Source organism: Pristiophorus japonicus, chromosome 4 (assembly GCF_044704955.1).
Source record: "Pristiophorus japonicus isolate sPriJap1 chromosome 4, sPriJap1.hap1, whole genome shotgun sequence".
Classification (NCBI taxonomy): Eukaryota; Metazoa; Chordata; class Chondrichthyes; family Pristiophoridae; genus Pristiophorus; species Pristiophorus japonicus.
The window spans coordinates 213,695,399-213,711,295 of NC_091980.1; the positions used below are offsets into that span (position 1 = coordinate 213,695,399).

At 42.9% G+C, this 15,897-nt stretch overlaps 1 protein-coding gene across 2 annotated transcripts in view; it reads right to left on the reverse strand.

Annotated features, from left to right (window-relative positions):
• snx6 (sorting nexin 6) overlaps positions 1 to 15,329 on the reverse strand; it is a 57,984-nt gene extending 42,655 nt beyond the window's left edge. Inside the window, exons 1-2 of one of the 2 annotated variants that reach the window (XM_070879071.1) lie at positions 15,244 to 15,329; positions 15,069 to 15,116 (exon numbers count right to left, since the gene is read on the reverse strand). In XM_070879071.1, coding sequence (XP_070735172.1) covers positions 15,069 to 15,116; positions 15,244 to 15,249 — 54 coding nt within the window. In that variant the 5' untranslated portion in view covers positions 15,250 to 15,329. Of the gene's footprint in view, positions 1 to 15,068; positions 15,120 to 15,243 lie in introns of both variants that reach the window. The other variant, XM_070879070.1, reaches the window with a different exon arrangement.
• Positions 15,330 to 15,897: the final 568 nt, after the last annotated feature.

Consider the following 15,897-nt stretch of genomic DNA (forward strand, 5'->3'; position numbering starts at 1 on the left):
GGTGTGCAGGCAGCACAATTATATTAAAAGCACAAATGAAATTCTTGCTTTTGTATCTAATGCTGTAGAATACAAAAACAATTAGGTGATGTTGAAGTAATACAGGACTTTAATTAGTTGGGAGTATTGTGCATGGTTTTGGGTTTCCCATTACAGGAAAGATATAAAAGCAATGTAACATGTGTAGCTACGAGATTCACTAGGAAATTACCAGAGGTAATTATGAAGCGATTTGCAAAATTGGGGCTATTTCACTGGAGTGGAGATGGTTAAGGGGTGGCCTAATAGGAGATCTTCAAGGTGATGATGAGCAATCATAAGATAGTGATGGATCATTTTCACCAATTGGCAAACAGTAACAAGGCAGCACAAATTTCTGCCAATAACCAAAAGAATCAAAGGGGAAGTTAGAAAAATAATCTTTACACAGATGGTGGTTAGAATGTGGAATTCCCTGCCTCAAACTATTGTTGAAGCAGGGTCTATAAATTCTTGCGGGAGAATTAGGCAGCTGCTCGAACAAAAAAGAAAAATATTAAAGAGCATGGTGAGTGAGGAGAGCAAAATTAGACTACGTGCCCCATGTGGCAAAACAGTGCACAGACTTGATGGTTCTGTGCTTCTACTCATGCTTGAAGAACGTGAAGATTTATCTGAAGGTTAGCTCAGAAAATCTACCACCAAGTCCAACTGCAAACATAAATGTGTATAAAGTCAATGTTCCATTATTACATTGGAAATCTGCAAATAGCTTCTTTATGTTCTGAAATATAATTTTCTTTTTACAAGACTCAAACCATTATTACAAGCTTTATTAGAAATGTAATTCATAGCTCAACTGGCACAACATAGGACTTTCATATTAAATCACAATTTCTTGTTGCAACATTTTATTCTTAAGCTGACTGCATATGTTTTATAATCTGCCATTATATTTTAAACTAAGATAAATATGAGCATTAGCCCAACAGAAAAGATTTTGCCGAGACCAAAATATTCATGATTGGACAGATGGAGAAATAACTCAATAAACCAAATGTCATCAGTACTTTTTAAAATCCAAATATGTTCTCAAGATGGCGATTTATCCACTAACAAAATTCAGACAAATGCATTGTTCTTGGTTTCCTTTCAAAATAGACAATGCCTTCTGCAAGTTTTAATACTCATTATAAAAATGGCCCTACATTAAATAAATTTGGCCAATTGCAATCAGTTCCTAGTGGACGTAGTTGAGATTGTGCAACCACGCAAGTTTGCATAGCTAATGCATGATCATGTTCAATTAAAACGCTGCACTGATGCAGACCCAACAACAATGTAGAAAATCCTCCCAATTGCTTCACAGGAGCATTATCAGACAAAATTTGAGACCGGGCCACACAGATATTAGGAATGGTGAACAAAAGCTTGGTCATAGAGGTAGGTTTTAAGGAGTGCTTTAAAAGGAGCGGTAGAGAGGCGGAAAAGTTTAGAGGGGGATTTCCACAGCTCATCATATAATCAATTTACAGCACTGAAGGAGACCATTTTGGGCCATCGTGTCCAAGCTGGCCGACCAAGAGCTATCCAGCCTAATCCCACTTTCCAGCTTTTGGTTTGTAGCCCTGTAGGTAACGGCACTCCAAGTGCACATCCAAGTATCTTTTAAATGTAGTGAGCATTTCTGCCTCTATCAGCCTTTCAGGCAGTGAGTTCCGGACACCCAGCACCCACTGGGTGAAGAAATTTCCCCAAGATCTCCTCTAAATCTCCCTCCAATTACTTTAAATCTATGCCCCCTGGTTGTTGACCCTTCTGCCAAGGGAAACAGGTCCTTCCTATCCACTCGATCCAGGCCCCTCAAATTTATACACCTCAATCATGTCTCCCCTTAGCCTCCTCTGTTGCAAACAGATCCAGCATCTCCAATTTTTCGTCATAGCCAAAATTCTCCAGTCCAGACAACATTCTTGTAAATCTCGGCTGCACCCTTTCCAATGCAATCACATCTTTCCTATAATGTGACGACCAGAACTGCACACAGTACTGCAGCTGCAGCCTAGCCAGTGTTTTTATACATCTCAAGCATAACCTCCTTGCTCTTGTATTCCATGCCTCGACTTATAACGGCAAGTACAGGTATTCCATATGCCTTCTTAACCACCTTATCTACCTGGCCTGCTACCTTCAGGGATCTGTGGATCTGCACTACAAGGTCCCTTTGTTCCTCTACACTTTTCAGTGTCGTACTATTTAATGTGTATTCCCTTGCCCTGTTAGACCTCCCCTATTGCATTACCTCACACTTATCCAGATTGAATTCCATTTGCCACTGTTCTACCAACCTGACCAGTACAGATAGCTTCCTGAAGTCCACAGCTTTCTTCTTCATTATCAACCACACAACCTATTTTCGTATCATCTGCAAACTTCTTAATCATACCCAACATTTAAGTCCAAGTCATTGATATACACCACAAAACGCAAAGGGACCCAGCACTGAGCCCTACGGAACCCCACTGGATACAACCTTCCAGTCACAAAAACACCCATTAACCATTACCCCTTTGCTTCCTGCCTCCGAGCCAATTTTGGATCCAACTTGTCACTTTGCCTTGGATCCCATGGGCTATTACTTTCATGACCAGATTGCCATGTGGGACCTTATCAAAAGCTTTGCTAAAATCCATATACACTACATCATACGCACTGCCCTCATCGACCCTCCTGGTTACCCCCTCGAAAAATTCAGTCAAGTTAACCAGACACAACCTTTCCTTGACAAATCCATTTTGATTGTCCTTGATTAATCCATGTCTTTCCAAATGAAGATTCATCCTGTCCCTCAGGATTTTTTCCAATAATTTCCCCACCACTGAAGTTAGGCCGACTGGCCTGTATTTACTTAGTCTATCCCTTTCTAAACAAAGGTACAGCTTGTGACTGCAGCAAGATATCAGTGAGGAGAAAAGGGTGCAAGAAAAGATAGCTATCCGTAGCAAACTAAAGAAATAAAGGACGGTATCCAATTAAAAACAAGGGCATACAAAGTGGCCAAAACTAGCAAGAGGACAGAAGATTGGGAAGCTTTTAAAAGCCAGCAAAGATCGACTAAAAAAATGATTAAGAAAGGGAAGATAGAACATGAAAGTAAACTAGCACAAAATACAAAAACAGATAGCAAGAGTTTCTATAGGTATATAAAAAGGAAAAAAAAAAGTGGCTAAAGTAAATGTTGGTCCCTTAGAGGAGGAGACCGGGGAATTAGTAATGGGGAACATGGAGATGGCAGAAACTGAACAAATATTTTGTATCAGTCTTTACGGTAGAGGTCACTAACAATATTCCAACAGTGGATAGTCTAGGAGCTATTGGGCAGGGGGAGTGAACTTAACACAACCACAATCACTAAGGAGATAGTACTCAGCAAGATAATGGGACTAAAGGCAGGTAAATCTCCTGGACCTGATGGCTTACATCCTAGGATCTTGAGAAGTAGCGGCAGGGATTGTGGATGCAATGGTTGTAATTTACCAAAATTCCCTGGATTCTGGGGAGGTCCCAGCAGATTGGAAAAGTGCAAATGTAACACCCTTATTTTAAAAAGGCAAACAAAAAGCAGGAAACTATAGACCAGTTAGCCAAACATCTGTGGTTGGGAAAACGTTGGAGTCCATTATTAAAGAAGCAGTAGCAGGACATTTGGAAAAGCAAAATTCAGTCAGGCAGAGTCAGCATGGATTTATGAAGGGGAAGTCATGTTTGACAAATTTGCTAGAGTTCTTTGAGGATGTAACAGGGTGGATAAAGGGGAACCAGTGGATGTGGTGCATTTGGACTTCCAGAAGGCATTTGACAAGGTGCCACATAAAAAATTACTGCACAAGATAAAAGTTCACAGGGTTGGGGGTAATATATTAGCATGGATAGAGGATTGGCTAACTAACAGAAAACAGAGAGTCAGGATAAATGGTTCATTCTCTGGTTGGCAACCAGTAACTAGTGAGGTGCCGCAGGGATCTGTGCTGGGATCCCAACTATTTACAATCTACACCAATGACTTGGAAGAAGGGACCGAGTGTAACATAGCCAAGTTTGCCGATGATACAAAGATGGGAGGAAAAGCAATGTGTGAGGAGGACACACAAAATCTGCAAAAGGACAGACAGGCTAAGTGAGTGGGCAAAAATTTGGCAGATGGAGTATAATGCTGGAAAGTGAGAGGTCATGCACTTTGGCAAAAAAAAAATCAAAGATCAAGTTATTATTTAAATGGGGAAAAATTGCAAAGTGCCACAGTACAGCAGGACCTGGGAGTACTTGTGCATGAAACACAAATATAGTATGCAGGTACAGCACGTGATCAGGAAGGCCAATGATATCTTGGCCTTTATTGCAAAGGGGATGGAGTATAAAAGCAGGGAAGTCTTGCTACAGCTATACAAGGTATTGACTGGTGAGGCCACATCTGGAATACTGCGTGCAGTTTTGGTTTCCATATTTACGAAAGGATAGACTTGCTTTGGAGGTAGTTCAGAGAAGGTTCACTAGGTTGATTCTGGGGATGAGGGGGTTGACTTATGAGGAAAGGTTGACTAGGTTGGGCCTCTACTCATTGGAATTAAGAAGAATGAGAGGTGATCTTATCGAGACGTATAAGATTATGAGGGGGGTTGACAGGGTGGATGCAGAGAGGATGTTTCCATTGATGGGGGAGACTAGAACTAGAGGACACTATCTTAGAATAAGGGGCCGCCCATTTAAAACAGATGAAGAGAAATTTCTTCTGAGGGTTGTTAATCTGTGGAATTCACTGCCTCAGAGCTGTGGAAGCTGGGACATTGAATAAGTTTAAGACAGAAATAGACAGTTTCTTAAACGATAAGGGGATAAGAGGTTATGGGGAGCGAGTGGGGAAGTGGAGCCGAGTCCATGATCAGATCAGCCATGACCGTATTGAATGGCAGAGCAGGCTCAAGGGGCCATATGGCCTAATCCTGCTCCTATTTCTTATGTTATGTTCTTAAGTTCTTGCCTAAGCAGGTGAATGCACGGATTTTCTGAGCCAATGATACAAAGGAAATCCTGGATGTACAAGAGGCCAGAATTGGAGGAGCGCAGAAACCTTGGAAAGTTGTGGGGCTGGAGGAGGTTACAGAGATAGGGAGGGATTGGAATACAAGGATGAGAATTTCAAAATTGAGGCAGCGCCAGACCGGGAGCCCAATGTAGGTCAGCGAGCACTGGCTCTTTTCCAATTGAAGTCCAAGGAATGTGTTCAAACAAGTCTGCATTTTAAAAATTGCAGTAATCAATTCACCAACACAGCTATGATAGTAAACTCAAATGCACTGGCAACACTAGCTGCATTTTACACAATGCCATTAACGAGAACAAACTAGCACATACATTAGCTATTGCATGAAGCCTCGAAACTAGACAAAGCTATATATTCTATACTGACTATACATTCTTCCCTACTTTTATTCATGAAATTAGAAAAAAAAATTAAATGACAGTTGTTAAAAAAAAATACCAAAGTTTATTTCAATTCAGTTACAGAAAAACCATCCATTTTAGAAAATAAGGATTCTAATTTTATGAGATTAGAATAAGTACTTCTTGTTGAAATGCAACAAGCATTTGGACCATACTAAAAAATAAACAATTTCTTCCAAAATATCTCTCTCGTATTCTCTTAAAATAGTCCTTTGGAAAGAAAAGCCGATAGGCTAACTAAACCCACCACATGACAAAAGTGTTCTATCTCTACGCACACCTTAAGAAAAATCAAACTGTTACTATCTTGCCTTGATTCAACTCGAAGCCAGTGATATTAACAGCTGGCAGCCCATTTCGCTGCTCAATTTGGACTACAAGATCCTGTCGAAGGTCATCGCAAACAGGACCACGTCTGCTCTGGAGCTGGTGATCCACCCGGACCAGACCTGCACTGTCCCCGGCAGGAAGATCTCCGATAGCCTCGCACTATTCAGGGATACGATCGCCTACATGCAGGACAGGAGGGTGGACACCTGCTTAATCAGCTTGGACCAGGAGAAGGCCTTTGACAGGATATCGCACACGTACCTGATGGACGTGCTCTCCAAGATGGGGTTTGGGAAGGGTACACAGACATCAGTAGGACAGTTCTAATCAACGGGTGGGAAACAAAGCTTTCCCATCAGGTCTGGAGTCAGGCAAGACTGTCCTCTCTCCTGTCTTGTTTGTGTGCTGTATCGAGCCCTTTGCTGAATCCATCAGAAAGGATGCAGGCATTAGAGGGATGACAATCACAGGCAGCGGAGGCGCTCAGGTCAAGACCTCCCTGTACATGGACGACATCGCCGTCTTTCGCTCGGATCCGCAGTCAATCTGCAGATTGCTCACAATCTGCGACCAGTTTGAACTGGCCTCGGGAGCGAAGGTAAATCGCAGCAAAAGCAAGGCCATGTTCTTTGGTAACTGAACCAACCGATCCTTTAGTCCCTTCACCGTTAAGTCAGATTACCTGAAGATGTTGGGAATATGGTTCGGAGCGGACGGAGCGTGCGGCAAAAACTGGAAGGAGCTAAAGCCAAACATAAACTAGGATGGTGGAAGCTGCGCTCCCTCTCTATTGCAGGAAAGAACCTGGTCATCAGGAGGGTGGTGCTCTCGGTATTGTTGTACGTGGCGCAGGTCTGACCCATACCCCGCTCCTGTGCCGTGGCAGTCACCTGAGCAGTCTTCCAATTCGTCTGGAAATCGAAAATGGACTGTGTCCGCAGAGACATGATGTACAAATCTCTGGACAAGGGAGGAAAGGACGTTCCGAACGTGGCCCTCATCCTGACGGCCACTTGTGTGCGGCTGGATCAAGCTGTGCATAGATTCTTCGTACGCAAACGCCAAGTGTCACTACATGCTGAGATTCTATCTGTCCTCGGTGTTGCGAAGGATGGGTCTGGCCAGGCTGCCGTGGAACGCTCCAACCAGTTGGACCGTGCCTCACCACCTGTCCTTCGTGGAAAAGTTTTTCAAGAAAAACACCTTTGACCACAAGGCCATAAAGCAGTGGTCGGCACGCAAGGTCCTGGACTCCCTACGGAAAAAGATGATGGATCCTGTTGGGCGGTTCCCCGAGCAGACTGTCGAACTCATTTGGCAGAACGTCTCATTGCCAGAGCTTTCACACAAGCATCAAGATGTAGCTTGGTTGACAGTGAGAAGGACCCTACCCATCAGATCCTTCATGCACAGCCTGGGTTTCAGAGACACGGCACTCTGCCCCCAAGTCAGCTGTGGTGCAGACGAGACTGTCATCCATCTCCTTCGGGATTGCCCCTTTGCAAGGCAGGTCTGGAGGAGATGCAGTGGTTGCTGTCGCGGTTCATCCCAAGCAGCTCCGTAACACAGGACTCTGCTCTGTGGACTGTTCCCAGGGACGCGCACCGAGACAGACATCATCTGCTGCTGGAGAGCCAGCAACTCGGTGAAAGACACACTTTGGTCTTCCCGAAACTTGGTCTTCCAGAGCAAGGAGATGTCCACAGCAGTGTTGCAGACTGGCACAATCCAAGGTCCAGGAGTACGTGCTGAGGGACGCACTAAAGATTGGTGCAGTCGCCGCAAAAGCATGATAGGGAAGAGCCACAGTTTAAAGCCCTTCCACCATGGTAAACCCAGGCGATGGAATCAGACCCCCCTCGGGCTGTACTTATTAATCTGCTTGTATACATAGAGCACCATGTACTGAAAAACACCTGTGTTGTGCCATGTATAATGAAAGTCTCTGCACTGTTTAGTAACTTGTAAATAAATGTAAATGTATTCTCATCCATTCAGTGTACTGCTTTCATCTGCATAGTACTACATGTAATGCAATTTGTGATTGGTATTGAAATGTATCCTGGAATGTAATGTAAACCTGTTCTTATCTGCTCCATGTAACACCCTTATTTTGCACAGTACTACATGTAACGTGATTTACGAATTGTACTAAACCGTAGTTTGAAATGAAATGCATGCTAGTGCATTGTATGGAACTGCTGTCAGCATCCAAATGAATTGTATGGAATTGCTGACGGCAAGGTACTGAACTATTTTCCAATGTATTGTGAATGTATGTGAATAAAATATATTTTTGAAAAAAGATAACAGCTTACAGAATCAAGATCAAAACCAATTATGTTCTCCCTAGAAGATACACAATACCTCTAATCAGATGTTGAAAGTTTATTTAATGATTAGCACAGAAGCAAGCAGCTACCACATACATAGAGACTCACTTCTGTCATCCACACACATGTCAAATGTACAGGATATAATATATATATATCGATATATCTATAATATATATATAATCAATTGCTGAGCAAAGCCATGGCTCAGAGACGTGGACCATATACAGTAGACACCTCAAATCGCTGGAGAAATACCACCAACGATGTCTCCACAAGATTCTGAAAATCCCCTGGGAGGACAAACACGTCAACGTTACCGTCCTCGATCAGGCCAACATCGAAGCACTGACAACACTCGACCAGCTCCATTGGTCGGGCCACATTATTCGCATGCCTGACATAAGACTCCCAAAGCAAGTGCTCTACTCGGAATTCCTATATGACAAACGAGCCCAAGGTGGACAGAGGAAATGTTTCAAGGACACCCTCAAAGCCTCCTTGATAAAATGCAACATCCCCACCAACACCTGGGAGACCCTGGCCAAATATTTCCCTAGGTTGAGGAGATGCATCCAGGAGGGCACTGAGCACCTCGAGTCTTGTCACTGAGAGCATGCAGAAAACAGGCGCAGGCAGCGGAAGGAGCGTGCGGCAAACCAGTCCCACCCTCCCTTTCCTTCAGCGACTATCTGTCCCACCTGTGGTCCCCGTATTAGACTGTTCAGTCACCAAAGACCTCATTTTGAGTGGAAGCAAGTCATCTGATTTTGAGGGACTGCCTATGATGATAGAAACCTGCTGTCCCTCCATCACATAATCAGAGTTCTTGCCTTCACTACTCAAAAATGTTCCAGGTATTAATCTCTCTTTGCATGAAGTGCCTCCTGAATCCTCAACTTGTCTTTTACCTGTTTACACCTATGTTCCCTTGTCCTACAGTGAGTTTAGCTTGAAATAGAGCCCTAAATTAACCATTTTTAAACCACTTTGTACCTTGCATACTTCAATATACCAAGTGTCCTACCCAATATTTATCCCTCAACGAATACCAAAACAGAATATTTCATCATTTATTTGTGGAACCTTGCTGTGTGCAAACTGGCTGTACAGCTTCCCTACATTACAACAGCGACTATTCTTCAAAAGTACTTTGTTGGCTGTGAAGAGCTTTGAGACATCCTGAAGGCTGTGAAAGGTTCTATTCTAATGCAGGTAATTTCTTTCAATACGGTCCCAAATCAATCAATTCCTTTCAAGACTGAAGAGTCCAATCTTTTCTAACTTTACCTCATAACGCAGTCCCAACACGAGCAATCAGCCTTGTGGCTCTTCGATACTGCTTCCAGGACTTGGTATTTCCCTAAAGCTTCAGTGACTGGACCCTAATATACCACTCAAGTTAGAGCTTAACCACAGCATGCAACAGCTTCTGCATTCATGCCCTCAGCATTGTACTTCACACTAATATAGCAACAGAACCAAACATTCTATTTGCTCTGTTGATTTCTACTTTGCAATACTTGACATATGTTGAGTCTATCACTCTCTGATCTCCTTTGGCCAGTTCAACACAATTCATTAAGTCTTTTGGCAAAATATGGAATTTCTGGAGATTTGAAATGGTTCAAAACTAAAATTCAAGCTGTCCCATTACCAAATTGCAAAATGAAGGTCAGGAGACAAGTTGCCTAAATGACCAGGCCAGGTTGATTGAACTGGAAATTAGTCAGGGTGCATGGGCTTTGTTCCAGGTGCAAATTGAATTGGACATGGTTGAGACACTAACGGTCACTCAAAATACAGGCAACACTACCTCATTAGCATTCGGCAGAATAATTTCTATAATTGTGTCCTTAATCATGTTCGATTGACAGCTCTAACTTCAGAAACTTTTGTATTAAATAAGTACTGGAGGAGTTCTCAGTTCTGACAGGAGATCCAAGAACTTAATTTAATTAGGAGCAGGAGTAGGCTATACGGCCTCAAGCTTGCTCCACCATTCAATATCATAGCTGATCTTCAACCACAACTCCACTTTCCCGCCCAATTCCTATATCCCTTGATTCCCCAAGAACCCAAAAATCTATCTCTAATAGAGCGCTCCCACTAGTGGACAACTGCTCCACCTAATGGGCTACTGTGGTAATGCAACTCGATGTATAATAAGTCATGTGAAAATGTATCAGAGCCATCTTGTAGAATGTGTGCGCCTGTGATGTCGTAAAGAATATATCACGTTGGTGATGAGGATGGGATCACAAAGCTGGATTGGAATGAGATTTTGTGTGGAAACCAGATTTGCATCAAAGGATGAGGTCATCAAACAGCATCCGAAGGTGTTCCATGAAACAGGCAGTCGATCCAAGGTTTCAAGGCAAGTGTCAGGGTACAGAAGGATGCTACACCAGTTTGTTGCAAGACACATCCCATACCATACGTACTCAAGGAGAAAGTTGAGCAAGAACTCAGACTAGAAACTGAGAACATTATCTCTATGATAGATCCAAGTAATTGGGCTACACCTATTGTTGTACCCAAGTCAGATGGTACAGTAAGTTGTGTGATGATTATAAAGTCACCGTAAACCAAATCTGCCCAATACGTTGCCAAATGTAGAAGATTTGTTCACAACGCTGACAGATCTTACAAATGCCTACTTACAACATGAGCTAGATGAGGAGTCCAAGTCATGGTTGACTATAAATACTCATCTAGGCCTATATCAGTTCAATAGGTCACCATTTGGAGTGGCTTCTGTCCCCTCCATTTTCCAAGGGGTGATGAACCAAATTTCGCAAGGAATTCAAGGGGTAGTATATTATTTAGATGACATACTCATTTCAGCACTAAACAGGCAAATCCAAAATAATATTGAATGAAGTGCTCATAAGGCTAGAGAAGCAGAGTATGCATGACTGCTCACGAGAGAGTTATTTCAAAGCTAAATCGAGTACTTAGGGCACAGAGTAGACAAAGATGGTTTACATCCAACCAAGGGAAAGCTGGATGTAATCAGAAATTCACCCACTCCCAAGAATGTCACTAAACTTCGATCATTTTTGGGTCTTTTGAATTATTATGGGAAGTTCCTACCAAATTTGGCTAGTGAATGAGATGTTGAAAAAACAGGTCCATTGGATGTGGGCAGAAGAATGCGACGCCGCATTCAAGGAGTGTAAAAGCCAGTTGGTAGAGAGTACCACGTTAGTTCTCTATAACATATCTAAAAGAGATCAAGCTAGCATGTGACCCCCTCTCCGTATGGAGTTGGAGCAGTGATCTCTCGAGAGAGTTATTGTAGAGGAGAGACCAATTGCATTTGCTTCATGCACGCTCAGTACCAGTTAGCCCAATTATGCGCAGATCGAAAGGGAAGCTTTGGCATTAATTTTTAGGGTCAAGTTCCACAAATACTTGTATGGTCGTAAGTTTACCATAGTTACTGACCATAGCCCCTGACAGCAATTCTCCATCCAAAGTCCCCAGTTCCAACCTTAGCTGCAGCCCGAATGCAGAGATGGGCTTTAATTTTGTTAGCATATTCATATGACATTGAGTACAGATGATCAGCTGACCACAGTAATGCTGATTCTATGTCTAGGTTGGCATCTCTTTCCCTATTGGGTCTAACTTGTGATGAAGTCTATTTTTCATACATTGATGAACTGCCAGTCACAGCTGAAGAGATTGGTACAACAACCAAACATGACCCAATTATTTCAACGGTGTATAATTACATAGCAAATGGCTGGCCAAACCAGGTATCAGAGGAAGATATTCAGATTGTATCATGTGGGGTGCAAGAGTAGTTATTCCAAATAAGTTCAGGTCCAAATTGTTAGGAGATCTTCATGACCAGTACCTGAGAATATGCTTGACCAAGAGTTTTGCAGGCAGTTACTTATGGTGGCTAGGTCTAGATAGAGTACATCGTTAGTCAGTATCGTTGCTGAGAACATGCAGAAATCAAGCGCAGACAGCAGAAGGAACGTCTGGCAAAGCAGACTCCCCACCCACCCTTTCCTTCAACTACTGTCTGCCCCACCTTTTAGAAACTGTACAGTCACCTGAGAACTGAGTGGAAGCAAGTCTTCCTCGATTTTGAGGGACTGCCTATGATGATGTGTCAGTGTACAACATGCCAATCAGTAAGCAAGAAACCATCAACACCATTACAGGCATGGAAATGGCCTCCCAGGGTGTGGCAAAGGTTACATGTAGATTTTGCTGAGCTATGTTCATTGTGATTGATAGCCATTCGAAGTGGGTAGAGGTGTTTCTGACGCAGAAAACAACAAGTAAAACAATGGACAATTCACGAAGATTGTTTTCTTCTAATGGTCTCCCAGAAGAAATTGCGTCTGATAATGGACCGCAATTTTATTCAGAAGAATTTGCAGTTCATGAACAGAAACGGTGTGAAACAAAGTTCCACCATACCCTGCTTCCAATGGTGCAGCAGAGCGCACAGTACAAATTGTAAAACATGCCCTCATCAAGCAAATGTTGGATTCAAAGAAACGGCAGTTGTCGCTGGACCACAAATTGGCACATTTTCGAATTACTTATCGTAATACTCCTCATAGAACACCAAAGTTGTTTCTGAAACAGCCACGAACCAGGTTCTCGTTGTTAAAGCCAAACTTAGCAGAGTCAGTAGAAAAGAAACAATTAAGACAGAAAGAGAATCATAACAAGAGGTAGAATAAGAGAGAAATGTGAAATTGAATCAGAAGGTTACAGTGAAGAACCATCACTATAAATGGTTAAAGTGGTTACCAGGAAGAGTATGTGGCCCTCACACTTTTTTGGTCAAGATGTTTGATCATGGAAACGTTGGGTTTGTTCACATTGATCATATTTTATCTACAGATGTGGAAGGAGTTGAAAGTTGGAATGATTTGGTTATTTCTGATGAGTCAGATAGCCTGGTTACGAGTACCAATAGCAAGTTCTATATCAGACAAGTCCAAGAGAAAGTCAGAGTTTAAGTCTGAGTCCAAGTCAGGCAGACAAACAATCTGAAGTTGTAGAGTTAAAATGTAGATCAAAGGCATCCCTTGGAGAAAAATTCTCCTCAGGCTCAGCATGGATTGAGTCTAAGTTCGACACCATGTTTGGAAGGCTCTGTTCAAGAGCAAAGATATCCTCTTCAAAACAGAAAACAAGTGGTTACATTTGATTTGTAAATATGCCAAAATAAGTCTATATCTTTTGTTGTGTATAACCATGCAAATTATGTACGAGGTCTATTTTGTTATAATAACTTCTGCATTAAGGAGGGAAAAGTATAATTGAGCGCTCCCCTGGTGGACAACTGCGGCAATGCAACTCCTGATGTATAATGAGAGTCAAGTGACAAGTCACATGATGTATTGGGGTCATCTTGTAGTATGTGTTTGTGATGTCGCAAAGAATATATCACTCAGCCTTGAATATACTCAACGATTCAGCATCCACAGCTCTTTGGGTAGAGAATTCCAAAGATTCACCACCCTCTGAAGAAATTCCTCCTCATCTCAGTCTGAAATGGCTGACCCCTTATCCTGAGACTATGCTCCCTAGTTCTAGACACGCCAGCCAGGGGAAACAGCCTCTCAGCATCGACCCCATCAATCCCCCTCAGAATCTTATATGTTTCAATGAGATCACACCTCATTCTTCTAACTCGAGTATAAGCCCAATCTACTTAATATATACTTAGGAAACTGATATCCACATCATCCACAAACACCACATCTGGAAAGTTATCAGATTCTAAGCAATTATGTTCTAGGAAGGGTATTTTGAACTCTTGGGGAGATTCTAATTTTGTTTTTAAGTATTGTGTTGACTCAGTACCTTGCAGTATTATTTGACCTGCAAATAAACATGTATGCATTGATCTGTCATATGACAATCACTGATATACCGAGTAAGAAGATCACCAGCAACAAAATGTAGACGTTTCAACTCAAATTCAAAATATGCTAGATCTGATTCAACATATAAAGTATGTTTGCATATCTATCCATATATTAGGGAGGTTCAAAGTCCCAACTTCTTCTTTGGATTTCATTCAGACTTTCAACTACACTACACCCGTGCAACATGCCTCCGGGCATGTTATTGCTATAAATGATTTTGCAACTTTAATTAGCATTATTACTTCTATGTACATAGTGCAATCTCTGAAATAGACCACAAAAATATTCAGCTAACTTCTCACACAAAAACCAGGAGTGAGGAAAGAGAGAAGCAAGACACGGTAATAATGCTAAGATTTGAGACACTATGATTCATGGCAGTATCAGTAACTGGAGAAAAGCAAATTTGGCCAAAAAATGGACTCCATAATGTTCCAGATATTGCACCATTGTGTAGTTCGGAGAGCAAATAGTTTACATTTGAATCAATTTGAAGCTCAGCTAGAGCAGGAATATAACTGCAGAGATCTCAGTCACTCAAGACCCTGACCTCCGTCCCCTCCTCCCCCCAAAATATAGAAGCTTCCTGAGGGAAGCAAAATAGTTTACAAACAGAGCTTTACTAAATTGTAATTTTTTGGACTCTGTTCCCAAACTAGGATATACAATGAACTGACATTTTTTCCAGCTAAATTTCTTAAAGCAGACATAACAATTGAAAGCATGAATCAACTTTAACAACAAATGACGGATTAAATGCATGTTAAAATGACACTGTTGTGAGCCAGTAGAGATCGAAGCAACAAAAAGAGAAAAACAAGTACTATAGAAACACATCTGATATTCAATAGCGTTTTAACTGAAATAATTTGCCATCAGACAATCAGCAGGGCAAGTGCATCTATCAAGGCGATAGCTATGAAGCTAAAGGGCTGAACTTGTTTTATTTCCCCTTTAAGGCCCAATGGAGAGCCCGAGACTGGAGACCCAGATACTGAGAACGGCAAAAACTTACTCCTCTGTCCTCTTCTGACAGGAAGTCGGGGCCGTCGTCCAACCCTTCCTGCTGATTGAACAGAAAAAAACATTGTCACTGCACACATGAATACGCGTGTCCACGGCCGACATGGCGCTTGGTAAGAAAAAAAGTGAGAGGAACAGTGAACTGGGATAGAATTCAGCACACCCACCATCATGGCTGCACAGCAGAGGAGCCGGACTCACGTGATCCGCAGGGAAGCCCGTGACGCAACAAACGGGGGAGACGCCTCCTCCAGCTGCTTTTATGACTGGATGCAGGGGGTGTGACACCCCAGTCAGCTGCTGCTATGACTGGATGCAGGGGGTGTGACACCCCAGTCAACTGCTGCTATGACTGGGTGCAGGGGGTGTGACACCCAGCCAGCTGCTCTCACTTACTGGGTGCAGGATGTGTGACACCCCAGTCAGCTGCTCTCAACCAGTGGATGCAGGATGTGTGACACCCCAGACAGCTGCTCTCACCCAGTGGGTGCAGGGGGTGTGACACCCCAGTCAGCTGCTCTCACTCACTGGGTGCAGGAGGTGCGACACCCAGCCAGTTGCTCTCACCCACTGGGTGCAGGGGGTGTGACACCCCTGACAGCTGCTCTCACCCACTGGGTGCAGGGGGTGTGACACCCAGTCGGCTGCTCTCACTCACTGGGTGCAGGGGGTTGATACCCCAGTCAGCTGCTGCTATGACTGGGTGCAGGGGGTGTGACACCCCAGTCAGCTGCTCTCACCCACCATCTATTGTTTAGGATGCGAGTTTTTTGTTGGACCTCTGCCTTCAGATGTCCTTAGAGCTGCTTTCTTGCCCTCGA